The sequence below is a fragment of the Saxophila tyrrhenica genome (genome assembly GCF_035928015.1).
Source record: "Saxophila tyrrhenica strain CCFEE 5935 chromosome Unknown scaffold_26, whole genome shotgun sequence".
In the NCBI taxonomy this organism is placed as follows: domain Eukaryota; kingdom Fungi; phylum Ascomycota; class Dothideomycetes; order Mycosphaerellales; family Extremaceae; genus Saxophila; species Saxophila tyrrhenica.
In genome coordinates this window covers 1-26809 of record NW_027041758.1, presented here as the reverse complement: position 1 = coordinate 26809, position 26809 = coordinate 1, and the positions used below count along the sequence as shown (strand labels likewise).

Below are 26809 nucleotides of genomic sequence, written 5' to 3'. Positions count from 1 at the left end.
AGAGTCTACCTGGAGACTGCACGCGGGCAGTAGAGGTCGTCGGCGAGTGCCTGGTCCAGAGCCCAATTGAGTTCGCCTAGCTGCGTATACCTGAGCAGACAGCATCATTGCACGAATAGCAGCAACCTTGCCATGCAGTAGTTCGCCTGCGGCTGTAGTCGGAAGGCATAGTACACAGAAGTATATGCTGCGGGGGCCAGAAGAGGCAGCAGCCTCTGACGAAGGAATATTGGAAAGCTTCGTGCTAACCAGAGCCTTGCTCTTCCGCGGCAGATCTCTCGATGGTATAGCCCTCAGTGGCTCGTATTAGGGTTGTGGTCGGTGGTTGTTTCCACTGTAGCAACCCAGCAAGGCACCTCGGGCACTTCGTGAAGACGTCTCAGCACGACGGGATCCAATTCACCCCCAATGGACGGAACATTCGCCGAGCCGTCCTCGAGGCCGTTGAACAAACGCTGTTGACCAGAATAAACCTTGGGCTCCAGCACTCACGAGTGACAAGAAATACATGCGGTGGCGACAAGCATACCTAGCATCTTGGTAGCAGGCAAGACGCCGCCTACGCGGAAGCCTCGCGGCATCGATCGCCCAAACAGGGCTGTAGTCTTCCGCGAACGTTCGCCTGGCGTATGCTGGAGCTGATGTCGTTCGTCCAACCCCACAGCCAAGTGCTGTAGAAATGTGGAGTATGGACAGGGAACAGAGCTGTGTAGAGAATATTTCCAGAAAAGCCCGATCAAGGCTGAGAAGCTCACGAGGTGAGGTGGCATCCTTTGGAAATAGAATTCTGCAGCTGTTGATGCAGTAGCGTTGAACGTTTCCGAGCTTGCGACGAATCGACTCTGGGGTCGTGGAGAAAGACTCCACGCAGGTACGGCAGCAACGCGGCACAATACGAGGACGAGCATTTGTGGTTGAGTAATAATATTGGATTCGTGCATTCTTATACGTGCCGAGAGCTGTGAATGGACTGCATAAGGTGTGCGCTATAGCACGTTTGTTGCTTGGTATACGGCTGGTACGGATCAACGGTTTTTGACGTCGAAAGCTGAGCTTTGGCCGGCACGGTACGGCCTTCATTGTCGATACACTTTCGAACCACACCGAAGCTGCTGGAGATGGTCTTGCCCAGGCTTTCGTTGAGAGACAGGAAAGCAACTCCAGGAGAATCCCACATAGAATCAGCAGTAGGGCCGATTCGTGTGTGGTGCATGGCAGCTCGGGTAGAGGCGGCCTCGGAGCAGATGCCGACCACTCCAAGGACGTGGCAGAACTTCGCCCCAAGCTCATGCTCTCGCTAGCAAAGCTATTTCCACAAACATTGAAGACCAGACGCATGTGCAGGTTCGTATCGAGCAATGGGGATTCTCCACGGTCGTTGCTTTTGCAGACGGGACTTCGGCGTTGTTGTGCGTTCCGCCCAGTCCTCTTCCCAGCCCGAGTCATCCGGACCTGACCTTGGAGGTGCTTTGAAGGTGGCCGACTGCTGCTCGACTCGCCTGAACCGGATCTAGCACCATTTTCGTGAGAAATGGTGCTCAGTGCGACGGCACATTTGAGCCGTGCTGTCCCATCATACCTCCAGCCATTTCGAAATCTCGCTCGTTGATGGCTCGGATGCCCGCGCAATCCTGGCAGCCCTACCTGCGCGAAGGCTGAACAGCTTCAATGCTCTCCGGTAGCCGATTGTCTTCATCGTCGTGCTGACAGCGCCTCAGATCAGGATCTTCTCCTGCTCTCCTTTCTTCTTCCTCGGCTCTATCTCGTCCATAATCCCTTGGCTCTCAGGTTCCATGTCGAAACCGCTCTCTTCTCTTGCCACGTCTCTCGAAGGAGCCTTATTCGTTGCGTACACGTCCGCAATGCACAGCTCGAACGGCCCAGGCACCCGATCTGTGAGCCCAATGCCGACAGATTTCACCTTCTGCCTCAGCATCTCTCGCTGCGGTTCCACCACCATGCCGTAGTTCGTCCGTACGAAGGCATGGAATGGGATGATGACCGTCTCCCACTGTCCTGGAGTGTACGTTGGCAATAGATGCTGGTGCAGATCGGTTGGCACAATCGACTCGGTCTGGATATTGACAAAGTACTTCCTCCCATCCGACTTTACTCTCAGCGCCAGATAGTTGTACGGGTCAATGTCCCACAAGAGCCTCCCAAACAAGCTCAACCCTCGATCCCTAGTCCTCCACGCAGCATACCCAGTCCGCTGAACATCCGGGTTGTTCGGCGGCAGCTCTGTCGAGATCTTGCCCTTGAACAGCATACGCGCTGGCTCTTCCTCCTCTCCTCCTCCCTGCTTCTCATTCCCAATCACGCCTTGCTCCCGGTTGCTGTCCTCGTGTGCTGCTCCATCCACAAAGCTCATGCTCGCTTCGCTGTAGCCGCCGATGTCTTTGTCAGACATGAGTTTGCATAAGCCGAGACTGCCTGAGTCGGTGAATTGGACTAGTGGGCGGGGCTTCTGCGGTCGGTGTAGGCCTTCCATCTTGACTGCGATGTTGGCTTGTCGTTTGAACTCGTCTAGAGATCGCTTCCAGAAGCCGGGCATGCCGGCGCCGCCTTGGGCGAGGCGGATGGGTGTGGCGAACATATTGATTGACAGTCTCTGCAATCAGATCCAGAGAGAAGGAGTTGTGTTGCGGGTAAAGAAGCACCGCTGCGTCTTTGATGGTGACGTTCTGGACTATCACCTCTCCCCCGAGCTCTCCGCAAATTCAATGTCACGTGACCCAGTTACCGAAGGATAACTTTATTGAGCACATGAATGCGAGGATTGTCACGATACATTGGGAGAAGCACGGAGGACCTGGACGCGATACGAGAACTCTTGGTGGGAATATTCGTCCTTCGATGAAGAGAGCCTAGCAGACTACATCCTCGACACCCCCCGAACATCCACCCGCACATCATCTTGAATGGTCGCGAAACCACAGCAGAGCGGCGGAGTATCCGAAATACCATCCAACATCCCTCGGCCCTTCGCCGAGTCTCGCGGACTTGGCCAGATAGATCCGAACGCGGTAAAAGATGGAGGCGAGATGACACAGCGGCCTGCGCCAGTCAAGGAGCGCAGGCCATGGGCACATTTCGTCGCCGGAGGACTCGGCGGCATGACAGCCGCGACAGTAACATCACCTCTCGATGTGCTAAAGACGCGGCTACAAAGCACCTACTACCAGGGCGAGCTGGCGTCAAGACGAGCAGCAAAAGGCATCCCCCCTCCGAACCAACTACCCTTCCTCCGAGCATCTTGGCTCCACATTTCAGAGACCGGCCAGATCCTCGCTCAAATACCCAAAGTCGAAGGCTGGCGCGCTCTTTTCAAAGGCCTCGGTCCCAACCTCGTCGGCGTCGTCCCAGCCCGCGCCATCAACTTCTGGGCCTACGGCAACGGCAAACGAGTCTACAGCTCCCTCTTCTTCCACGGCCAAGAGAACGCTACCGTCCACCTCCTCTCCGCCGCGACCGCCGGCCTCATCACCGGCACCGCCACCAACCCCATCTGGCTCGTCAAAACCCGCCTCCAGCTCGACAAACAAAACGCCGGCACCGCAGGCCACGGCCGCCAATACCGCAACGCCTGGGACTGCGTGCGCAAAACCTTCCACCACGAAGGCATCCGCGGCCTCTACCGCGGCCTCAGCGCCAGCTACTTGGGTGTGAGCGAAAGCACGCTCCAATGGGTCCTCTACGAGCAAGCCAAACGCTCCCTCGCCCGCCGCGAAGCCGACCTCATCCGCTCCGGCCGCACGCCCACGTTCTGGGACCGCACGGTCGAGTGGAGCGGCAAGCTGACGGCAGCGGGCGGGGCCAAGTTCGTCGCGGCGCTGATCACCTACCCGCACGAAGTCGTTAGGACGAGGCTTCGCCAGGCGCCGGTGGACAGCACGGGACGCGTGAAGTATCGGGGGCTGTGGAATTGTTTTGTCACGGTGTTCAGGGAGGAAGGAGTGCCGGCGCTGTATGGGGGGTTGGTGCCGCATATGCTGCGGGTGGTGCCGAGTGCGGCGATTATGTTTGGGGTTTATGAGGCGGTGTTGCGGGCGGCGGGGGAGAGTGCGAGTGTGTAGTGTACCAAGCGGATCTCCACTTTGGGGTGTGCATATGAGCAGAGGAGTTTTGCATGGAATGGGTGGCTTTCTGAGCGAGTTTTGCTTGAATGTATAAATACTGCCACGATAGGTGCCATAGCTGTAGGAGCGATGCTACAGCATCGGATGATCTCAACTGCATACCACCCAGAGACTCACGCCCGAAGAAGACTTGACGTCGTTGCCCACGTATAGAGACAAAGTCCCAAGTCTCCTCAAGTCTCCTTGAGTCTCCTGTGCAACCCAATACAGCTCCCCTCACCAAGCCGCGGGCGTAGGTTTCAGGAGGCTGTTGTCAATAATGCTATCAACACCACTCCTTGAACGAACCCGCACCTCCAAACAACATACCGCCCTCCCTCCCAGCGAAGAAGAGTGTAAGCGGCCCACCGGGCGTATCACACAGTCTTCCCCTCAGACCCAAATGCACCCGAAAAGGCCAGCTCGTCTCTTGGGAGCGTGCGTTTCTCGTCTATGAGAAGATGGATCACTCGGCTTGTGCCAGCCTTGCAGGCCCGGTGGACGGCTATGACTGTCGCTCATTTTGCATCCCTCGAATCCTTTGCCCGGCGGTTCATAGACGACGTGCCATCAAGCCATGCTCCTCCTCAGAAACGCTCCCTTCCCATAGATCGATCATCAGTCCGCCGCGATGTCCCTCAGATATCCCTCCCGCGCGATGTAACACCAAAATTGCTCAGCCAAAGTCGTCTCCTCCCGGTCTAGCCCCAACGAAGTAACCCCCCCCCCTTCCCGCGCCCATGGCACCTGGCCTTGCCCCAGCCTTCCCACCAACCCACATAATAAATCACCAGCAGCCCGCTACTATCTCAAGTACCCACATCGAGAACGAGTATCTACCAGCACCCAAAACCTCTTGCTCAATGGGATCAAAACCATTCCTCCCCCTCCCAGGGGCCTCCCTTAACTCGCCTGCATCTTTAAACCAAGTTCGTTAAATGCCTCCAGTTCCTCACCCTTCTTCATGTTGGGTTGGTCCTGCGCTAGGAATGAATAGAAGTAAATCGGGTTTATCCCCCCTGAGTTTCTTCTGTCCTCCTGTGGGGGGTTCTTCTTTTGGGGTTTGTTGGGGGGGAATGTGGTGGGGTTGAGCGTTCGAGTTGAGGAAAGTTGATTAGAACAGAGAGAGTGAGGAGATATATGCCATACCTGGGTTCTTTCTTTCGTCGTCCCACATGGCCTTGGATGTCGGATGTGCAGTTTGCCATCTTTATTTCGACTCAAGTTGCTGCGGTTGGACAACTTCGCTCCTGGTCGCATTGGACTAGGTTGCACACCTTCCAGTGATTCCGTTGGCCTCTAACAGTCTCCTAGGTATGGCCATGCGAGATACCTGGAACCACAGGGTACAAGGGGATAGTCAGCTCCTTCCCCCCAGCGGCGCGCGATCTCGGCAGCCACAGCGTCAGCAACAGACTCGTGCGCCTGAAGATCCGCTCGTATCGCAACGCCTTGGGTAGGAACTGCTCCAAAGATGGATGTTGCTCAGCAGCCGCCAAAGACCTCCTCGCCGACTCCTGGTCAACCTTCCCTGTTACCTTTGGAAAAGCCAACTGGATCCCAACAATCTTCTCCTTGCCCCCGTGCAGCAACCATATCGCCGCTGCGCCCTGTTTCTCCGCCTCACTCTTTACCAACGGCCACGCCTCATGCAACGCAACTTCAGCATCCTCACCCTCATACCTCCACTGCTCCACCTTCCCCACAGCATGCTCCCCCACCGGCCTGAAATTCCACGCCTCGACAACCCGCCGCACCCAACTCCGACGCGATTCGAACATTTCCCTTTCCCAAAACTTGACCCTCGGCTCATCGACCTCAAACTCCTCCGTCGTCCAGCGCTTGTAACCCTCAGCGTCGGCGTAGGAGTCGAAGAGGTAAGAGCCGCCGGTGAGTAACTTCCCAGTCACCTCGTCGTAGCGGTACGGCAGATATTTCATGTAGACTCCTGGACGAGCGGACATGGTTTTGCTGTCGGGGTACTGGGTGTCGATGAACGGCTGGAGGGGACATGGGGGGCAGACGATTTCGACTGTTATCGCCGCGCGGGCTGGGATCTCTCCTACGGGGTAGTTGAGGATGTCTTTTGCTGCTTGGTTGATGTGTGAGTGGGAGCTGAAGATGTGGCGGGGATTGGTGGTGGACGTACCCATGATTCTTTAAGTAAAGCGGTGTCGGTGGTTTAGCTGGAGGGCATGTAGGTGGTAGTTGAAGCTGCGGGCATCTGTCTGACTTCTGCAGGCCATGGTGCTCTTATGCAGGCCCTCCAGGGCTAAACGCAGCTGCCTGAATCCCTCGGAGTCCACAGTCTCGATTTGGGCCTGTCGAGCTACATTGTGCTCTGGAAGCTCCGCTCGAGGCATCTCAGGGCATTATAATAACGCTACGCGGTCAGCCCGGGCTGAAAGTCGGTCTCCAAGCTATGTTCTCCCTGCGCTGATGGTCCCTCCCGCCCTTTGGCACCCTGTTCAAAGATTGCTTAAAAGTCGATGTTTTTGAAGCATATCAGGTGATTTTGCCGAGCCAGGATACACGAGCAGTAGGTTCTGGGCGTACCTTTAGGCGTGAATGTCCGTGATGACTTGCCTCGTGTGTCTCGATCGGGAACCCTCCACGGCGGCTCGGTATCGCATTGCGATGGGCCGATCTCCGTTCCGGCCTCAAGGGGAGCGCGGCGTCCACTCTTGCAGCTGACTGAAGAGCCGATAGAAGAGTGGTGGAAGAAGATAGTTGAGCAGATGAAATGCCTACCTGGCTTCGATCTCCGCGGTTTCTTCTCGTCGCCAGCCTCTGAGGACGTAGCCCAGGGATAGATCGATTGATGGGTTCCAAGCAAGGCAACCTATAGAGCAGCAGAGATGAAATGGACGCCGTATCACAATCTTGATGGGGTCACTGTTGGAGGATGTTGATGAGATGGAAAAAGACTCGTGGTCAATGCGCTGGAAGGAAGCTGCGACCAGACCGGACTCTTCCTTCGCCTCTCAAGGACAGTGCTCCATACAGTACAACCCGACTTTCTAATATGAGTTATGACTTTCTCTTCTGTCGTACAGGTGAAGATGGCAGCACATGAAAGAGAAAGAGCCTCTGTGTATGTCTTGGCGCCGACCTCGTGGTTCCGCGGAGGCGCGACTGAAACTCAGATTGCTGATTCGGCCAACCACGTCCCCTTGATTTCTCCGCCGCCTGTGTCCGACGACGACACGTCTTCTGCTGGACTGGCTTCTTTGACGAACAATGCTGCACGGAGAGTCAAGGGCACAGCATGCACGACTGGCGGAGAGGATGTCTACTGATATGGCTGTTCTTCTCCCTCCTGGGACCTGCACTCGGCAGCCTGTACACGGGCGTTGCTGCTGGGGAGGATTTACAGCGCTTCGCGTCACGCCCAGATTTAATGCCCCCGAAATGGGACATCACATACCATGACCGAAGCAAGCTCTCTCCGGGATACTGGTTCGTGGCTCCGTACCGCTTTTCCGACAACCATCTTGACGATGTCAAGTGGACGCCTTGCGAAGTTGGGCCTATGATATTCGACAACGATGGGGTGAGTATTGCAATCACCAAGGACTTGCAGCCTGGCTAAGAAGTTTGACAGGAACTTGTTTGGAGTGGAGCATGTCAGTTCAGCAATCGCATAACCTTCGACTTTGATATGGTTCAGTACCAGGGCAAGCCTGTGTTGAAAGGCAATCTGAAGTGAGTCTCCAACTCGTACCGACAGAATTATTGCATCACCCAGAGCCCGGTTTTCCGCGTTCGGTGTTGTGCGCTCTCATTGGATTCGACACTTGCCAAAACCGTGGTCACACTGGCTAATCGTACAGTTCAGACACTCTCGCTTCCCCAAGTCAGACTGCGGGGCCGGCTACTTCCTCAACAGCCAGTATGAAATGGAACACTCCGTCCTCCTCGCGAAGGACATCGACCTGCTGAATCAACATGAGTTCAATGTTGAAGCTGACGGACATCGCACTCTTATCACGACTCACAGGCGCGACCACATCGACGCCAAGAACCTGGGCCTGGACGGCAAGGTCTGGGTGAGGACGGACGGCTTCAGAGAGATTGACACGGAGACGGGAGAGATGATCTTCGACTGGGTCACGCATGAGCATGTCAGCTTGAACGAGAGCTCTTTCAAGACTCCTAGCCAGAAGAAGATTGATAAAATCTCTCGGTCGGGCGGATGGGATGCGTAGTAAGTGCTTTATCTCCACGGCCAAGTTCCACTCCTAATGTCAAAAGCCACACAAACTCAGCAACCAAAAACTCAGACGGCGACTACCTCGTATCCGTCCGCCATACCGACACCCTCTTCCTCGTCTCTGGTAAGGATGGCAGGATCCTGTGGCGCTGTGGTGGAAAGCAATCCGACTTCAAGTTCGAAAAAGGCGCCAAATTCTCCCGCCAGCATCACGCCCGCTACCTCGAGCACAACTCCAAACGCTCCGTCATCTCGCTCATGGATAATGCTGTGGGAGATTTGCAGCAAGACAAGCAGCCAGCAACCCACGACTACTCCCGCGGCCTCATTCTGGAGCTCGAGCATCAGAAGGGTAAGCCTTTCGTAGCCCGGATGCTGAAGCAGTACAAACGTCCGGATGGAGCGTACGGAGACCGACGAGGCAGTCTTCAGATTCTGCCTTCGGGTAATGTGTTCATGGCGTGGACGGATGGCGGGTACCTGTCCGAGCACACAGACCATGATGAAGTAGTCATGGAAGCTCGGTGGCTGAAGGAGGGACGTTTCGGAACTTATCGGGGCTTTAAGCACGATGGATGGGTAGGGAGGCCGAAGACACCGCCTGATGTCAAGGCAATTGGGTACCGTGATGCGACTTCAGAAACCACCGTCACGGCGATCTACGTGTCCTGGAACGGCGCGACGGAGGTTCGGCGATGGCGGTTCTCTGTTGGCGGCACCATCCTCGGCGCTATCGACAAGACGGGCTTCGAAACGGTCTTTACAGTCTTGAACGCCTCTGGTACGGTCATCGTGGAGGCCTTCGACAAGAATGGCAAGAGTATCGGCAATTCTGAAGACGTCGAGATTGAATGGACGATTGGTGAAGGAGCTTCGAGCGGGACAACAAACATGGACAACAGTCTCGATGCTGTCGTCTATCGAGGCCTGAGCACTCACCGCTTCTTGTTCATGGCGATGGTATTATTGAGTCTGGTCGGCCTCGGGACTGTCTTCTGGGTAGGTTCTTCCTGGCTCGTCAGGTTTAAGAGGAGACGGCGACGGGCTGGGTCGTATACAGCGGTGCCGATGGAGGAGAGTATAGGTGTTGGTGTAGGATAATGCTGTAGATCACTGTAAGATAGAGTTGGTATTCATGTCTAGATTAGAAACCTCCAATTGTTTCAGAAACACAGGGTTGATCACCACTTCTCTGTGGTTTCATGGTAGATGTAGTCGTGCAATGGTGAGTACCTTCCGCATTCGGGCGAGAAAGCCGAAGGACTTCAAGCTTCGCATGATCATCACAACCACCAACTACAACCACATTGAAACGACCAGCGAACTTCCTCGCCATAGACCAACACCACGAGGCTCCAGACCATCAGTATATCCATCAATACCCGCAACGATGCCGACCGCACAGCCCCCACCCCCCACCACCGACGCCCACCCCACCCTAACCTGGGAACCCTCCTCCCGCCCCCTCGAGCCGACCACCTCCCACGAACTCCCCGATGAAGTCATCACCTGCCTCGAAAGCGCCCGCTTCCTGCACCTCGCCACCTGCACGCACAACCGCCCGCACGTCTCGCTCATGAACTACACCTACCTCCCGCCCAACTCGCGGCCCACTTCCACCACTCCTTCCTCCACAGCGTCGAGGCTGCCGGCTGGACCGGCGATAATAATGACGAGCAACCCGAGCTCGCGGAAGACGACAAATCTTGTCGAGAACCCCAACGTCTCCCTCCTCGTCCACGATTGGGTCAGCTCGCGCCCGCACAACGTGACGTCTTCATCCAGCGGCCGCGAAGCCTCCCCCACCGGCACCCGCGCCAGCAGTCTCGCCAACATGCTCATGCAAATGAACTCCGCCGCCGTCTCCAGCATCTCCGCCACGATAAATGGGCACGCCACCGTGCTCGAACCCGGGAGCGCAGAAGATACATGGTGTCGCGAACAGCACCTCGCGAACAACACGTTCGAAGTCACGGACGCCGTGGGGCGGCAGCAGCAGCGGAGTTTGAGTGCCGGGGAGGGGTTGTTCGGGACGAGTCCGACGGATGGGAGCGCGGGGGATGGGGGGAGGGGGAGTTATATTGAGGGGGAGGATGTGAGGGTTGTGGTGGTTAGGATTAGGGATGGGAGGATTAGTGATTGGAAGGGTGGGGTGAAGGATTGGGTTATTGAGGAGGGGGAGGGGGAGGGGGAGGGGGAGGGGGTGAGGGTTAATGGGGGGAGTTGAGGTGGAGAGGGCAGGGTTGGTATGGGTATTCGATGAGCTGTGATGCGTGAGGGGGAGGGGGGGAGGGGCTTTATGCACGGCGCTGCTGGGGATAAGAGGACTTCAACGGAGGCATGAGATATGGCTCTGGATGTGGAAGCAGTATAGCGGCGCCCTTGACACCGCTACTCGCGGGCTATGGCGAGACACAGCACGATTGGCAGTCATCTTACGCCTCGCGACACCACATCCGCAGGCCGAGCAAGGAGCATGCAGTCCACATGGCTTACTTATCCAAGGTCCCGCCGGTCCTACGCTCAGACGACGAGACAAGGCTCAACGACGACGAGAGAAGGGAGAAGTGAGAGGAAAATAATCAGAGAACCACGGTCCCCGAGCAAAGGCGCATCCAGCACCCAGCCTCGAGGAGTGGTCGGATAAAATGCAGCTATGTATGTACACGATGCCATGAAGAATATGCTCAGACGAATCGAAGAAAAAGGTCATCGCTTGCTCAAATCGCTCAAGCAAAGCATCAGCGCAGCAGAAAGTGCAAGTATCATGCGCTTGAACGTCCCAAGAAACCCACCCACCCTCTGCATCTTTTATAAATCCAACAGCCGTAAATGCCAAACCTCTTAAGCATCCCCCACTGCCTTGCCGTTAGCCGGCCTCAATCGCCCATTCCCCATGTCAGCGGAGTAACCATTCCCCAAATCCACCTCACCAGCTGCCGAAGCCTTGCCGTTCTGGAAGTACGCCTGAAGCCGCTGGTGCGCCGTCACAGCCATAGCGGGCTCAGCGGAGTCCTGGAAAATGTACAACACCGCTGCTCCCGCGAACTCGAGGGTTGGGTCCGAGTTCGAGGACGATGAGGCGCTGCTGCTGGAAGAAGCGGCGGATGACGAGCTTCTCTTAGATTGGCGCTGCTGTTCGTTATTGGCAGTGGTGAACGAGACAAGTTGATTCTCATCCTGACACCGCATATCCGCGCTCGAAAATAGTCCCAGCAACGTCTCCGCATCAAGCGTTATCCCAAAGTCCTTCTCGCTGTTCTCGAGGAAGGCGGGTAGGGCGGTGCCGATGGTTGCGTCGTCGGTCGAGGAGACGGAGATGGTGGTACAGCCTTGCTGTGCCTTCGTCTTGCAGGTTTGTCCGGTGAAACCGTCTGTGCAGACGCATTGGCAGAAACCATCCTCGCTGAGGATAGTGGCGCCGTTGTTGGCGCAGGTGAGTTCAGCGGCACAGCTCTTGACTGCTTCAGCGGCGTGCGCAGCCGTGATACTTCCAGGCGCAGCACCATTGCCAGTCGTATCATCACTGTCCCCAGGCAACACGATCAGCAGCAAAATCGGCACCAACACCGCCGCCGCCACCAGCAACAACAGCAAGATCAGCAGCAGAACAAACAACCACATCGGCATCCCGCAACACCTCCTCCCCTTCTTCCTCCGCCGCGCAGCCTCCCCCGCGTCGCTATCGGAGGGGAGGTGAGAGTGCCTGAGATTGCTGCTCCAGCGGCTCAGACTCACGCCTCCGCGACTCCCAGGCGGTGAGCCGAATCGTCCAGAAGGAGGCGGGAAGGATGCGAGGATATCGCTAATATCCCCTGACTTTCGATTATCCGACGCCCGTGACCGGCGGTTATCGCCTTCGGCCCCGTCGACGAAGAAGTTCATCCCCAGCCGACTCGCCGTGCGGCCGCGGTCGAGGTTGCCGGCAACTTTCGTCGCGCGGCGGATGAGGTCTGGTAGCGAGGTAAGAGACCCACGGGCCTCGGCGTCGCGGACGGCGTCGACGTCGAGGCGAGGTGGACGTCTCTTGTCCAGGCGGTTGGAGGCGGAGTGCCGGCTGAGGTAGTCGGGTTCTGTGGGGGCGGGGGAGACGCTCTTTCGTATTGGGTCGGCGGTGGGGCTGGGAGGGGCGAGGGGGGAGCGGGGCTGGGAGCGGTTGAGTTGGGCTTGGGGTAGGACGGCGGTGAGGAGTTCCTGAGAGCGCTTCTTTTTGATAGCTTGCTCGGAGTCGGACTCTGAGGACGAAGGGCCGATGAGGCCGGTGCCTGAGCTGAGGACGTCGCTTTCGGCTGACCATTGGCGGGTGGGTTGGTTCTTGGTCTTGGAGGGTACCGCGAGGGCAGGGACTGCTGGCACTGCCATAGCTCCTGCCTCGACAGCTTTGTCGTTGTCTTCTTCATCGCTGCTGATACTCGAGACGGAAGAACGTCGGTGGTAGGTCTCTTTCTCCAGAACGCCAGAAGAGCTTGTCTGTGTTGTTGTCGGGCGGGCGGGACGCTGTGCATTTGGAGCAGCATTCTCTTTCCTCACCCTTTCACTGCTCTTCACGTGAGTCAAAGTCGGCTTGCTCTTCTTCCCCAAGCTTGCTTGTCGGATGAACTGCGCAGGCTCGGGGCTGGGAGACTCGACGCCATCGTACATGTACCGACCATCGGAAGAAGTCTCCCGTATCGGCTCGATGTGCGAGTCGTCGTAGCCCTGGTCCATTGACGGACGCATATGCTCCATAGAAGGTCGGCCATGATCTACCGAAGGTCGTCCATGCTCGACAGAAGGTCTGCCATGCTGCTCGAACGGCAAACTGCGCGCGCTTCCTCGGTCTTCGACATAGTATCCAGGTATGCCAATGGGTATCGCAGTTAAGCTTCCGTACGACGAATGCGCGGGATCAAAAGCCGCGCTCGCATTCCTAATGCTGCCGCGCATGCTATCTGTCTCCTCGACAATCGGATGCACTTGCGCGATTTGAGGGTAGTAAGACGCAGGACCTTTTCTCGACGACGGCGGAGGTCCGAGAGGTGGTCGCTGATTCCGTTGGCCGTAGATAGTCTGTTGCAATGCCTGCGGCATCTGATAGTCCGGAATAGAAGATGGCTGAGGCGGTGGAGGGCATCGAGGCTGCTGTGGGGGTGCAGGTAACGGCTGTTGAGGTGATCGGTAACCGTCGCCTGTCCATTGGCCAGTTCCGTGGTATGACAGTGGTTGCGGAGGTGGTTGATGGTACGCTTGATTCGCAGGCGCTATTCTCGCAGCAGGTCGAGGCGGGTCAAGTACTTGCTCCGGATAATCAGGTCTTGCAGGCCGTTGAGGTGGTCTTCGAGGGCTGCTGTTGGATGGGACTGGAGGCGGTTGAGGTGCTCTCCTCGGACTACCTCTGGGGCTCGCACCTGGGCTGTTAGAGCGTCCAGTTTGCGCAAAAGGTCTTGCAGGTAGAGGCCATGTTTCAGGCTCATCGTACTCTGCTCCACCGTAGGCGGTGCCGTCGTAAAGACTGTCCGCCGACTCGAGTTCTGGTGATGGTGCGTAATCTCGTGCGTAATCTCGCGGCGGTGGTGCGTAGTTCTGCGGTGGTGCATAGTCTCGTGGGGGAGGCGGTCGCACCGGTTTCCTCATCCCTGGCGGAGGACCAGCATTAGGGTGAGGCGGCCTCATTGGCGGAGGCCCACGCTGTCGGTCTGACGGAGGATAAAAATTCCCAGGCGGCGGCGGTCTTCGACCAGGAGGCGGTCGCATGTCGTACTCCTGACCGCCATGAGGCATGCCTCGGTCATAGTATTGATAACTCATCGAGTGCGACGAGGTTCAAGAATTGTGTTAAACGAATGTACTCGGTCGGTGAAAGGAGGTGAGGTTGAAGAAGCTCAGATGCACAGCATGCGGGTGGACTTCTCGTCGCTGTTGTACCACGCTGCCTGAGCGGGGGAGATCTCGACCAGCGCTAGAAGGGAAGTTCTTCGTTCGTTCGTTGCAGCTGCAGCTGTTGTGCGTCCGTCTTTATTCTCTTGTTGCCGTGTAAACGCCACACGCGAAGATGGTGGTGCTACCGGGGCCTGCGGGCGGGTATGTATGCTGCCGTGCCTTCGACCTCGTTCGTGCCTTCAAGCTGGGACTCGGGGGCTGTTCAATAGAAGGATCGTGGTATCGTGTTCGCGGTAGGCGGTGTTACAAACGAGTGTGGGTGGCGTGGAGCGAGTGGTGGGCGGAGTGCGTTGCGCAGTCGAAAGAAACGAAGAGATCGTGTGGTCGCCGTACCCTGTCAATATCGTTAGATCCTGAATCCTTGGTAGCCCCCTCGACCCCTCGTCCAGGTGATCATTCAGCGACGTACAGCGAGCGGCTAGCGGAACGACAACTGCAATACCAGATGCGTCGTGTGAGGTGCGAACAGAAGATGGAAGTCACCAACCGGGTCGGAGGTGCTCCAGCCCTGCGGATGCGGCAAGACGCCTGCTCATCTCATCTCGAACATGTCTTGGAGGATGCGCCGGTCGAAGCGTTGTTCCGGCTGTCGGCAACTCGTGCAAAAATAACTCGCCTTCAAACATCTCCAAACACGCGACGTGACGGAATGAACAACTTCATCAGCAATCACCCATCTTCATCCTACAGCCCTTGGAAATTTCACAGTCCAGATCTATCAAGCACAACATCTCGTCATCAACCAGTACGCCCAACGTCGTTCTCGTCACGCGCATACAGCTGTTCCTGTTCCTGCAGCACGCAGCTGTTCCTGCAGATTTCTCCACGAACCCTGTCAAACAACGACCTCTAACCATCTCCAGCATCGCCTCTCTCGCTTATCAAAATAGCGCGTTTCAATCCTTCCCACGCGACGAATCAGTGCTCGCGTGCCTCTTGCGAGCCTGCCAATTTGCTGGTGTTTGGGGTTGATGTGGTGGTGTTCTGTGCAGAACGATTTCCGTCAGCTTGCATATGGTTGTCGACAGGGTAATGGTGGGTATACGGAGTATATATGAAGTTGGTGTCCACCGGTGTGAATTTGAACTCGCGATGGTGGTTGTTTGGCCCCGTCATCGCGATCACAACAGCATCGGACGCGACGTGACTGCGCAATGAATCGCGAACAGGATCCTACAATTTGCGGCAGCGGCACCCAAGCAACGCCAGGACTCGGTATGTGGTGGATCGTTCATGGTCGGACAGATGGCGCGAGACGGTGGGTATAGACATTTTCAACCTCCTTCATATCATGTGTGTGGTTGGGACCTGCGTCAATCTATGTACGACAGGAGCCATGCTTACGCCGATGGCTAGCCTTCGAGGATACACCATGCTCTCCCGGAGCCGACACCGCATCGTGTTCTGCATCTATTGTTTCCTCACCAACCCTCCATAGCCGGTAAGAGAAATACGTCACTCTCAACCCCCAAACAACCGCCCGAACGCCTCCCGATACCTCCTCCCCGTCTCCGCCACCACCTCTCCACTCATCTCCACCCCCTCCTTCCCCTTCAACCCCTCCCTCACCAACCAATCCCGCAGGAATTGCTTGTCAAAGCTCTCCTGCCCCTTGCCCACCTCATACTTCTCCTTCGGCCAGAAGCGCGAGGAATCCGGCGTCAACACCTCGTCCACCAACACCACCTCCCCCGTCTCAGGGATCAAGCCGAACTCGAACTTCGTGTCGGCGATGATGATGCCGCGCTCGGCGGCGTAGTCGCGGGCGAGCTCGTAGACCGCCAGACTCACCTCCTCGATCTTCTTCGCGACTTTGGGGCCAACGAGCTCAGCGGCGCGGTCCGGGGAGATATTCTCGTCGTGCTCGCCCGCCTCGGCTTTGGTAGACGGCGTCCAGAGTGCCTTTTCGAAGCGCTGGGATTCCTGCAGACCTGCTGGGACGGAGGTGCCGTGGACGGTGCCGTGCTGCTGATACTCCTTCCACGCAGATCCGGTAATGTAGCCGCGCACGATCGACTCCAGAGGAACAATCTCGTACCGGCGAACCTGCATCGATCTCCCTCTCAACGCGCTCTCCACATCGGTCCCTTTGAGCACGTCCGGAACGTCGGTGCCGACGAGGTGATTCCGTAATGATGGCAGCTTCGACGTGATGAGTGAGAACCACTGCGCTGAGAGTTGGGTCAAGAGTTCACCCTTCCCGGGGATGCCGTTGGTAAGGATGACATCGTAGGCGGAGATGCGGTCGGTGGCGACGAAGAGGAGGGTGAAAGAGTCGAGTTCGAAGATTTCGCGGACTTTGCCTGAGGCGATCTTCTTGATGTTGTAGGGGGCGAGGTCGAGCGCTGTGATGGGTTGGGTGGCGGCCATGGTGAAGGTGGCCGATATATACTCTTTGGAATGATTGAAGTAGGTCGCGCCGGCCTGGTGTGGTTGATGTCGACGATTGGGTTTAAGGAAGAAGGTTGCCCGTTGCTAAGAGTGTCGCATGTTTGGGTGATGTTTGGTCAAAGAAGTTGTGAAACGTTTGTTCGGTCGAAGACGTTGGTGGAAGAAGCTTTTGTAGTGTGAGATTCTGTGAAAGCAGATTGTTGCGCATATGCCAGATGGGTTTTTGGCGAATGAACTTTTGAAGATCCAAGGTGAATGTAAAACCGCTTGCACCTTCCTTGAAGATCCAGCGGGATGAGCCTCGGTCCGGCGCTAGCTGTTGATCAGACACCTCGAGTTGACGCGTCGAGACGTCTGGCGATACTCGAAGAACAGTCGCCCATTTCGCAACTCGCAGACTCACGATTCTAGCTCCTCGCCGAAAACCGTATGGACCGACGATGACGAACGTCGAAACCATCTACGACCATGGCTGAACCGGAGACCTTCCGGGTGCGACTCAACTGCATCGACCACTACCAGAGCCCTCCGTCCGCTCTCGATCCACCACTATGGGGCGTGTCAACCTACTCCTCAACCCAGCGAGGCACCCTTCCCAATGTACCAGTCATTCGCATCTTCGGCGCAACAGAAACGGGCCAGAAAGTCTGCATGCACGTCCACGGCGCATTCCCCTACCTCTTCGTTCCATACACCGAGTCGCTAGAGCAAGACGCGGTAGAAGCGCAAATCAGGGATATGAGACTATCAATCGACCATGCGCTCGCGCTTTCATACCGCAGGAACCCGTACGCTGAGCCCAAGTCCGCGCAGTTCGTCGCACACATCAGCCTGGTCAAAGGCGTGCCGTTCTTCGGGTACAATGTTGGATACAAGTACTATCTCAAGATCTACCTTCTAAATCCGTCACACATGACGAGGTTCTCGGATCTGCTGCAGCAAGGAGCGATATTGCAAAGGCATTTCCAACCGTATGAGGCGCATCTGCAGTATCTGCTACAGTGGATGTGCGATTTCAACTTGTACGGGTGCGCGTACGTGGAGACGAAGAAGCCGTACTTCCGGCTGCCGGTACCGTCGGCAGAGGAGCTGGATGAGCTGGGAGGGTGCAGTCACCTCTGGCACGAACAGTCGATCGATCGAAGTCAGATGCTGGATGAGCAGCACTTCCAACGCCAAAGCCATTGTCAGCTCGAGCTCGATATTAAAGTTGGTGACATCCTGAACAGACACGAAGTACAGCCGCGCGATCTACACCAGTCGTTCGTCGAGCGGCTGTCCTCGCTGGAGAATTTGCCGCCGGAAGAGAAACTCGTGCAATCGATGGCTGGACTGTGGAAGGACGAAACGAAGCGGCGGAAACGACGGATGGGGCTGTCCGATCCCTCGTCTTCGCCTTTCCCGCCGGAAGTGCTGGTCAGTATGAGCGCTGATCCGCGGAATGATAGCAAAGGCGGGTGGATTCATGAGGCTGAGTTTCGGGAGATGGTTGACGAGCTTGCCAAGCAGGAGAACAAGGCGCGCGGCGGCAAGGCGGCGACATTTGAGTCTTTTCTGTCGCAGAAGGACGCGGATGATGGGGTGCAAACGGTGTTTGAGAGTATTGAGGAGCTGTTTGGGGACAAGTTTGGCATCCGCAGGGGGTTAAAGGCTAATGCGGATGGTGGAGAGGAATTTGACCAGGCGACTGCTGAGCTCAATGGTTGGCATGACCATCCCGCTGCTCCTACAGCTCAAGCACCTCTGGTTGACGAACACAGCATTGCCCAAGTGAGGGATGACGATGATTACGGCAGTGACGAAGAAGTCGCCAGAGACAAGGCTCTGACACAACAGCAGAAGCTTAGGGATGCTGGTGTTGATGGTGCTGTTGGCGAAGGAAAGATCGAAGGCGGCTCATCAGATATCGAAGCACGAGCTGAGAAAGTTGAAGAAGGTGCCGATGTGCCTTCGGAAACTGTCCGTGCTGCAGAGCATGGCTCCCTGAAGCGCCCGGCGGCAACAGCAAGCCAGGGTCCGTTCAAGCGGGTGAAATTCGACCCAGAACCGGAGAGCGCACAGCCAAATCGTGCGCCATTCAGGGTCAAGGACGTCAGGCCAGCGAAGCCCGCCAAAGCATACAGCGGGACTCCCAACGGGCACCAGCCTCCTCCCGGAGCTCAGCCAGCAAATGAATCAAATGCAGAATTTTTGGCTGCCGTACCTTCCGGACAGCCTCCGCCTTCATCGCAGCCACAGCGGTCTTCACAAGCGCCATCGTCGCAGAACAGCACAATCAGCTTTCCTATTGTCAAGAATGCGAACGACCCGGACACAGCACTTAGACTCAGCCAACGCGATGACCTGTCGCGCATTCCTCCGCGGAGCTCTCAGACGACTGCTAAGGACGTGTCTACAAGCTTCGACTCCATCTCTTCCGCGACCAGCTCTAAGCCGCCTTCCAAGTCAACCCCAGCGCCTATAATTGATTCGAAATTGGCTGCGAACTATGCCATTGCCTTCAATCTGCCACCGGAGGTGAACGTCTTCATCTTTAGAGCTCGAGCTCCATCGTGCGAACAGGTCGAACGGACAATCACGCCTTCTGTGATATACCAGGATGCGTACTATAGTAACGAGAAGGACGTTCCGGAACGGCCGAGAGAGTATGCTGGGCAGGAGTTCAGACTTGAAAGTACCACGGTCCCTTTCCTGCCGGAGTTCGACAAGTCGGGGCAGCAACTACCGAACAAGACGGTTGGTTCCGACAAAGCGAAGCAGACATTAGCAGAGCAACGACGACGCCGGCAGTGTACGCTTCGACATTGGGAGATCATGGCACCGCCACCCACCTTTGACGAAGTTCAGCAGTGGCTCCACTCAGAAGGCGGCAACGAGCCGAGCGACCTGGACAAGCTCGAAGTCGACGGACCTCCGGCAGCCACACAAGTCAAGCGGAAGAATCGTCCGGCACCTGAGCTGTCGCAGATCGACGGCCCAACGCAGAAGAACAAGCACGGCTTCAAGTTCTCCCAGCACAAGAAGAGCACGAGTGTGCAGCATGAGACTGGCTACATGAGCACCATGGCACTAGAAGTCCATGTCAACACCAGAGGTGACTTTGCTCCGGATCCTGAGAAGGACGAGGTGAATCTGGTCTTCTGGTGCATCGCTGATGAGCAGCTCGACGAGGATCTGAGAATGGGTGTCGTCGTCTTGAGCAAAGACGGAGGCGACACTCTTCCGGAACGCATACGACGCATGGTCGGCAACGACGTCCAAGTCGATGCAGAAGAGACTGAAATTGACCTCATCAACCGCATGGTCGACATCGTCCGCGAACACGACCCAGACATCCTCGCCGGCTTCGAAGTCCACAATAGCAGCTGGGGCTACCTCATCGAGCGCGCGCGGCTGGTGCACGAGTTCAACCTACCCGATGAGTTCTCGCGGATGAAATCACAATCGCACGGCCGGTTCGGCAAGGATGCTGATCGCTGGGGTTTCACACATACCTCTACCGTGCGCATTACTGGAAGACACACGATCAATATCTGGCGAGCGATGCGGTCGGAGTTGAATCTGCTGCAGTATACCATGGAGAATGTGGTGTTTCATCTGCTGCATCGACGGATACCGCATTATTCGTTTGCCACGCTGACGAAGTGGTTTAATAGCGAGAGGCCAAGAGATCTGGCCAAGGTGGTTGATTATCATATGACGCGGACGAGATTGGATATGGAGATCCTGGACGCCAATGAGCTGATTCCGCGTACCTCGGAGCAGGCTCGTCTGCTTGGTGTGGACTTCTTCAGCGTCTTCTCGCGGGGCTCGCAGTTCAAAGTCGAATCACTCATGTTCCGGATCGCCAAGCCGGAGTCTTTCGTGCTTGTCTCGCCGTCTAGGAAGCAAGTCGGAGCCCAGAATGCACTGGAGTGCCTGCCGCTGGTCATGGAGCCTCAGAGCGCTTTCTACAACAGCCCACTGCTGGTCCTGGACTTCCAAAGCTTGTACCCAAGCGTCATGATCGCTTACAACTACTGCTACTCAACGTGCCTAGGCCGCATCGTCAACTGGCGTGGCACGAACAAGCTGGGCTTCGCTGACTTCAAGCGCACGCCTGGCCTGCTGGAGCTGGTGCAGGATAAGCTCAACATTGCGCCGAACGGCATGATATATGTCAAGCCGGAGATGCGGAAGTCGCTGCTGGCGAAGATGCTGGGCGAGATCCTCGAGACTCGCGTGATGGTGAAGTCCGGCATGAAGGTCGACAAGGACGACAAAACCCTCCAGCAACTCCTGAACAACAGACAACTCGCCCTCAAACTCATCGCTAACGTCACCTACGGCTACACCTCCGCCTCCTTCTCCGGCCGCATGCCCTGCTCCGAAATCGCCGACAGCATCGTGCAGACGGGCCGCGAGACGCTCGAGAAGACCATCGCCTTCATCCACTCCGTCGAGCGCTGGGGCGCTGAGGTCGTCTACGGCGACACCGACAGCCTGTTTGTTTACCTCAAAGGCCGGACGCGCGCCGACGCTTTCAAAATCGGCGACGAGATCGCCAAAGCCGTCACGGACATGAACCCGCGCCCCGTCAAACTCAAGTTTGAGAAAGTGTACCACCCCTGCGTTCTGCTAGCGAAGAAACGCTACGTCGGCTTCAAGTACGAGTCTCCCAACCAGACAGAGCCGGAGTTTGACGCGAAGGGCATTGAGACAGTGAGAAGGGACGGCACGCCCGCGGAGCAGAAGATCGAAGAAAAAGCCCTCAAACTCCTCTTCCGCACCAGCGACCTCAGCGCCGTGAAGCATTATTTTCAGCAGCAGTGCACGAAAATCATGACCGGCCGCTTCAGCGTGCAGGATTTCTGCTTCGCCAAAGAAGTCAAGCTCGGAACTTACTCTGACAAAGGCGTCGCGCCGCCGGGTGCACTCATCGCTACGAAGCGCATGCTCAAGGACCCGCGTATGGAGCCGCAGTACGGGGAGCGCGTGCCTTATGTTGTGATTGCTGGGGGCCCGGGGGCGAAGCTATGGGAGAGATGTGTGGAGCCTGAGAGGCTGGTTCATGATGAGTTTGCGGAGTTGGACGCGGAGTATTATATTAGTAAGAATCTCATCCCGCCGCTGGAGAGGATTTTCAATCTGGTGGGCGCGAACGTCCGGCAGTGGTATGATGAGATGCCCAAGGTGCAGCGGATTCGGAACATCGTTGGAGCACGAGAAGGCGAGGTCGGGGTCAAGAGTAGGAAGACGATGGAGAGTTATATGGGCAGCTCGCTGTGCATCGTCTGTCGGACTAAGCTACCACCTGTCCCGGCTGGCGGCGAGGCTGCGCATCTTCCGCTCTGCGATGCGTGTCGAACGGTTAAGAGTCAGCAGACGCTGCTCACGCTGCGACAGAAGTTGCAGAAAGCGGACAGGAGGAAGACGGATTTAGAGCGGGTCTGCAGGAGTTGTGCGGGTTTGGCTTGGAGTGAGGAGGTGAGGTGCGATTCGAGGGATTGTCCGGTGTTTTATAGTCGGGTGAAGGCGGGGACGCGGTTAAGGGTTGCGAGGGAGGGGGTGGGTAGGGTTTTGGGGGCTTTGGAGACTGAGGTCGGGATGAAGGCGGAGCTGGAATGGTAACGAATGTACGAGTCAATGAGGAAGCATGCGGTCGCCGCAAATGATAGCCTGACGGGAGTACTGTTCCATCAATGATGGAATGAACTTGTTTTATATCGTCGAAGCCAATATAAAGCGCGAGACCAAGCACTTTCAAGCTTCTGCAGGGCGCGAGTCAGCCGAGTCATTGGGGCAGATGATCATCCGCCAAGGTTGTCTGGACGGTTGTTGCGCATGCCTTGATTTGGAGCGGGACTTGCCATCAACCACGCGACCTCACTTCTCGATACGCCCCTGATGTAGTTCAATATACCTTACGTCAAGGTTCACCTATACGATGCCATCCCTAGACGCCTGTCATTGAGGACAAGCTTATCAGTCTCACGCTCGTTGCTTTTCCCCGGTCCTGTCAACTGCGGACAGCGGCAGTGGATCAATACGTGCTCAATCTAAGCCGCCGTGATGAGCGCCATCGACCCAGGAGTCGAAGACGGCATCAAGGAGAGCGCCGACGATGTCGAACCCGACAAGGAGGGTGCCGACTACGATAGAGATGAATCGCGATCACTACAGCAGCCCAGCCGGTGGTGGTTCGCTTCTACTGCTTGTCCCTTACTTGCAGGTACCTTTGGACCCATGGCCAGCGGCTTCAACATATGTGCGCTTGTTCAGTACTGGAGGCAGACGATTCCGCCGGAGCCGAATGATGCTGAGGTGCTTGGGCACAAGATTGAGGATCCTGAGTGGGTGCTTGTGAGTTCATGTATTCTTATACGAGCACGAAGAGATAGTTGCTGATTGGAATTATCCTCAGATCGTCAACATCTTCTCTTTGGCCGCAGCAGTCATAGGCAATGCGGCCCTTCTACTCAACATGGCTCGCCGAGTCAGGTTTTCGATTGCGCAGCCGACCACGATCACTGGCTTCCTCACGGCAGGCATACTTCTAATCGCAGATACGGCTACGCTATCGTCACAGCCCGCTTATGGCCTCACGAAAGAGACTCTGCTTCCTCCCTCCCGACATGCTTTAACCCAAGCATTCTACTACGCCATCTTCGCTGCAGTCATCTACACCATCCTCGGCTTACTGATGTGCGTCACCGTCTACGGCGCAAACAAAGGTCACTACAGCAAGGACTTCCATCTGACTGGCTCTCAACGAACACTGATGCTACAAACGATGTCCTTCATCACGTACCTCATGCTCGGTGCACTCGTCTTCGGTTACATCGAGGAATGGGAGTATCTGGACGCCGTATACTGGGCCGATGTGACTCTCCTCACTGTCGGACTGGGCGACTACCATCCCACCAAAGCTCTGACACGAGGCTTGATGTTTCCTTTTGCATTTGGTGGCATTCTCATGGTCGGTCTGGTCGTTGGCAGTATCCGGTCGCTTATCCTTGAACGAGGCAAAGAGAAGCTCAGTGCTAGGATCGTCGAGAAGAAGAGGTTTTACGCCGTACATAATGTGGACAATCGGAAGCAGACTATCAAGGTCTCGATGTTCGCAAAAGTGGACTTCAGCACTGATCCGGCGTTGTCTCCGGCGCAGAAGCGGGAGGAGGAGTTTAACGTCATGCGCAAGGTGTGTTATGTTAAAGCCTCACCCTGCGCTCCCGCTGACGAATGCAGGTCCAAAAAGCAGCTGAGCGCGAGCGTCGATACTTTGCTCTTTCCCTCTCCTCGACCTTCGCCCTGATACTCTGGTTTGTTGGAGCCGCAGTGTTCCAGCAGACTGAGTTCCAGCAAGAATGGACGTATCTACAGGCGTTGTACTTCTCCTACACATCGCTCTTGACGATCGGATACGGAGGTGAATACAGGTGACGCTATTATCGCGCAGTTAGCTAACGTCCTCCGCAGACTTCGCGCCTTACTCCAACAGCGGGCGGGCCTTCTTCGTGCTGTGGTCGCTGCTCGCCGTGCCATCTTTGACCATCTTGATCTCTAACATGGGTGACACTGTCATCAAATGGTTCTCGGATCTCACAATCTGGATCGGCTCTATCACAGTCCTCCCAGGTGAAGAAGGTCTGCGGGCATCTACTAGGGCTGCTGCGAGGACTCTGACGAGCTGGATGAATGACAGCATCAAGAGCTTCACGCCTCCAGGCATTCTTGGAGCCGCGCCGGCTGAGCCTGAACAGCGGCTCGAGCGGAGTGATTACGAGAATAAGATGCTTGACAACCTTGCCGAGCGCCTTGGACGGCATACTGGAGACCGGCACGTCGACTTTGTTTCCGAGAGTGAGAAGGAGCAGGATACCATGACGAAAGACATCCAATTTTACCACTACGTTCTCGCCCGCGAATGCAGGAACGTGCAAAAGGATCTGAGCGCCAGTCCGCCCAAAGAATACACCTGGCAGGACTGGGAATACTTCCTCAAGCTCATGGGCAATGAAGACGACCCAGCCGACTTTCCAGGCCAACAACACCCAGACATCCTGGTCCCAGAAGCAGTTCGAGCACCAAAATTCATGATGGTAGGGGAGCCCTCTACCCACCTCACGCCCGACTCGCGCGGAAGCGACGAGAAAGCCACATCATCCTCCGACGAACCACAAAAACCTGATGAGATGGACGGCAACATCGACCGCAAGACCTCTGTCATGCGCCAAATGACCGCGAAACGAAAGCAGTTCCGCAACCGGAAGGGTCGCCGTCCTGATGACGATTTTTTGATGAGTTGGTCGTGGCTGTCGCAGGACTCGCCACTGATGAGCCAGAAGAGCGAGGCGGAGTGGGTGCTGGAGCGGTTAAGTGCGGCTTTGGAGCGGGAGCTGAATCGGCAGAGGAAGGGGTTTAGGGTGCAGCCACCGATTGGGTTGAGGGATGCGAGGAAGAGGAATAAAATGGCGGGTAACAAGGAGGGAGGGGAAGATGGGGCAGAGGATGCAGCGCAGGAGAGGGAGCAGGACGCTCTGGAGAAGGCGGAGAAAAGTGAAGAGTAATGCTTTGGTCAAGAGTCTGGCGAAGTTGGTGGCGTGGTTCTGGCGAGGTCTACATCATGTAAGAGATACCCATGTGTTGTTAGCGCTGTATTTGTTGTCTTCAAGGCTACCTGCGATGTTTTCCAGAAGACGAAGAGCAGGACCATGATCACAGAACGCACGACATGACCATATGGCGATGGCGGAGAATGGCCTCAAGCCGTTGTTTCTTGGGCTATGCTCCCGATGTGTCTCGGGAATCCTTCTCTGGACCCGCAACAACAGCTCTCAGGCCCAGATCGCGGTTGATGGAATGATATCGCTGTCTCGGAGAACGAAGGTATCAGAACATGGTAGCGATTCCACCGCCGCTGGAGAGTTCATCTCCTGGGCAGCGACTCATCCTTCATGCTCACGCTATGCCGCATGAAGCCATATCGCCGCCTGCGAGAACGAATGGACAAGAGCACCATAAGTGAGTCCTCCGCCCAGGGAGAGCTCATCTCCAACACAGAAACTCATCCCTCAAGATCACAGCATGCTGTACGGAAGCCTGTTGCTGTCTTGGAAAACGAACGAACAAGAGCATCATAGCGACTTCGCCCAGGAGTACTTCATCTCCAAGACAGTAAGTGTACTCGAGACTATCGCATGGCGCACAGGAGTCTGTCGCACTCTCGGAGAACAAACGCATACGAGCATTGAGGCATGATGTTGCCGCCGGACAACAGCTCACCTCCAAGACATCAAGCCATCCTTCAAGACGACAGCACACGGCTCGGAGGTGGGTCAATCGTTGGAGAAGACTACTCAGCATTTGATATCACTTGGAAGGTAAATATTGCTGGAATGGAGTGAAGTTGGGTCGGGTTTTGTCACCGTGAATTTCGATTCGGCTGCTGAAAGGCAGATACTAACAACCACCCAGGCTGCCCTCTCCGCCGCTCAATGATGCAACCATCCGCCGAATCTCAGCACCACAGTCAATGCTGCCGCTCGAGAAGATTCCGACTTAGACGACCACCCTCTTCTGCATGTATCGTCCTTGCCGGTCATCCTCAACCGCGCTCAGCCCCTCTATGCACCCTCCTCCCCATTCTCAGCCGCATCCTCGCCGTCCTTCTCCTCCTCATCCTGCACCGGAGGATGGATGGTCGTGTGCGGGTGTTCGAGCCTCCCGTTGCTGGCATCGATGGCGGCAGTCTGGCGACGACGATGCTCCAGCAAGCGCTCGTAGATTTCTTGCGGGGTGGGCTTCTCTGCGTTTCGTACGTTAGCATGAAGAAGCACCTATGCGTGGGAGAAGAAGGTAGCTCAATCCTTACCGTCGAAGGCGTTGGAGATCTTCTTGTAGTGCTCTGATGCGATTTCGTTGCCCATGGAGAAGAGGAGCAGCTTGCGGTCCATGTCTTCGGTCCACACGGTCTTGGGCTTCTCCTCCACAGCAGCAGGGACGCTGGTGGTGTTGTTTGTGGTGGTGTTGTTTGTGGTGGCGTTTTCACCTGAGGAATTCGCCATTGTGGAGATAGTTGTGTTGTGCTGCGCTGATGTGAGTAGATGTTGGTGGATGGTAGAGTGGTAGTACTGACTGCTTGTGTGAAGAGTGGGTGTGGTTGCAGGATGATGTTGGTGGGAGGAGG

General features: G+C 56.3%; 10 protein-coding genes across 10 annotated transcripts; 5 read left to right on the top strand and 5 right to left on the bottom strand.

The window, feature by feature from the left end:
* Window positions 1-1714: 1714 nt before the first annotated feature.
* On the bottom strand, window positions 1715-2596 carry LTR77_010703 (uncharacterized protein; the record flags this gene model as incomplete). The annotated part of the gene is made up of 2 exons (XM_064807920.1): window positions 1715-2183; window positions 2205-2596. The coding sequence occupies 2 exons, from the start codon at window positions 2594-2596 to the stop codon at window positions 1715-1717; spliced, it is 861 nt and encodes a 286-aa protein (XP_064653824.1).
* Window positions 2597-2921: 325 nt separating this feature from the next.
* RIM2 (Pyrimidine nucleotide transporter, mitochondrial) lies at window positions 2922-4150 on the top strand (the record flags this gene model as incomplete). Its single annotated transcript, XM_064807919.1, has 2 exons — window positions 2922-4068; window positions 4119-4150. The coding sequence occupies 2 exons, from the start codon at window positions 2922-2924 to the stop codon at window positions 4148-4150; spliced, it is 1179 nt and encodes a 392-aa protein (XP_064653823.1).
* A 1278-nt stretch (window positions 4151-5428) lies between these two features.
* Window positions 5429-6271, bottom strand: LTR77_010701 (uncharacterized protein; the record flags this gene model as incomplete). The annotated part of the gene is made up of 1 exon (XM_064807918.1): window positions 5429-6271. One exon carries the CDS (start codon window positions 6269-6271, stop codon window positions 5429-5431), a length of 843 nt encoding a protein of 280 aa, XP_064653822.1.
* A 1115-nt stretch (window positions 6272-7386) lies between these two features.
* On the top strand, window positions 7387-9432 carry LTR77_010700 (uncharacterized protein; the record flags this gene model as incomplete). The annotated part of the gene is made up of 4 exons (XM_064807917.1): window positions 7387-7671; window positions 7723-7823; window positions 7957-8325; window positions 8373-9432. The coding sequence occupies 4 exons, from the start codon at window positions 7387-7389 to the stop codon at window positions 9430-9432; spliced, it is 1815 nt and encodes a 604-aa protein (XP_064653821.1).
* Window positions 9433-9721: 289 nt separating this feature from the next.
* LTR77_010699 (uncharacterized protein) lies at window positions 9722-10558 on the top strand (the record flags this gene model as incomplete). Its single annotated transcript, XM_064807916.1, has 1 exon — window positions 9722-10558. The coding sequence occupies one exon, from the start codon at window positions 9722-9724 to the stop codon at window positions 10556-10558; it is 837 nt and encodes a 278-aa protein (XP_064653820.1).
* A 617-nt stretch (window positions 10559-11175) lies between these two features.
* Window positions 11176-14118, bottom strand: LTR77_010698 (uncharacterized protein; the record flags this gene model as incomplete). The annotated part of the gene is made up of 2 exons (XM_064807915.1): window positions 11176-13723; window positions 13790-14118. 2 exons carry the CDS (start codon window positions 14116-14118, stop codon window positions 11176-11178), a joined length of 2877 nt encoding a protein of 958 aa, XP_064653819.1.
* Window positions 14119-15711: 1593 nt separating this feature from the next.
* On the bottom strand, window positions 15712-16620 carry ADE1 (Bifunctional purine biosynthetic protein ade1; the record flags this gene model as incomplete). Its single annotated transcript, XM_064807914.1, has 1 exon — window positions 15712-16620. The coding sequence occupies one exon, from the start codon at window positions 16618-16620 to the stop codon at window positions 15712-15714; it is 909 nt and encodes a 302-aa protein (XP_064653818.1).
* Window positions 16621-17109: 489 nt separating this feature from the next.
* Window positions 17110-22251, top strand: REV3 (DNA polymerase zeta; the record flags this gene model as incomplete). The annotated part of the gene is made up of 1 exon (XM_064807913.1): window positions 17110-22251. The coding sequence occupies one exon, from the start codon at window positions 17110-17112 to the stop codon at window positions 22249-22251; it is 5142 nt and encodes a 1713-aa protein (XP_064653817.1).
* Window positions 22252-22692: 441 nt separating this feature from the next.
* LTR77_010695 (uncharacterized protein) lies at window positions 22693-25190 on the top strand (the record flags this gene model as incomplete). The annotated part of the gene is made up of 4 exons (XM_064807912.1): window positions 22693-22983; window positions 23045-23821; window positions 23869-24049; window positions 24100-25190. 4 exons carry the CDS (start codon window positions 22693-22695, stop codon window positions 25188-25190), a joined length of 2340 nt encoding a protein of 779 aa, XP_064653816.1.
* Window positions 25191-26246: 1056 nt separating this feature from the next.
* Window positions 26247-26687, bottom strand: LTR77_010694 (uncharacterized protein; the record flags this gene model as incomplete). The annotated part of the gene is made up of 2 exons (XM_064807911.1): window positions 26247-26428; window positions 26495-26687. 2 exons carry the CDS (start codon window positions 26685-26687, stop codon window positions 26247-26249), a joined length of 375 nt encoding a protein of 124 aa, XP_064653815.1.
* Window positions 26688-26809: the final 122 nt, after the last annotated feature.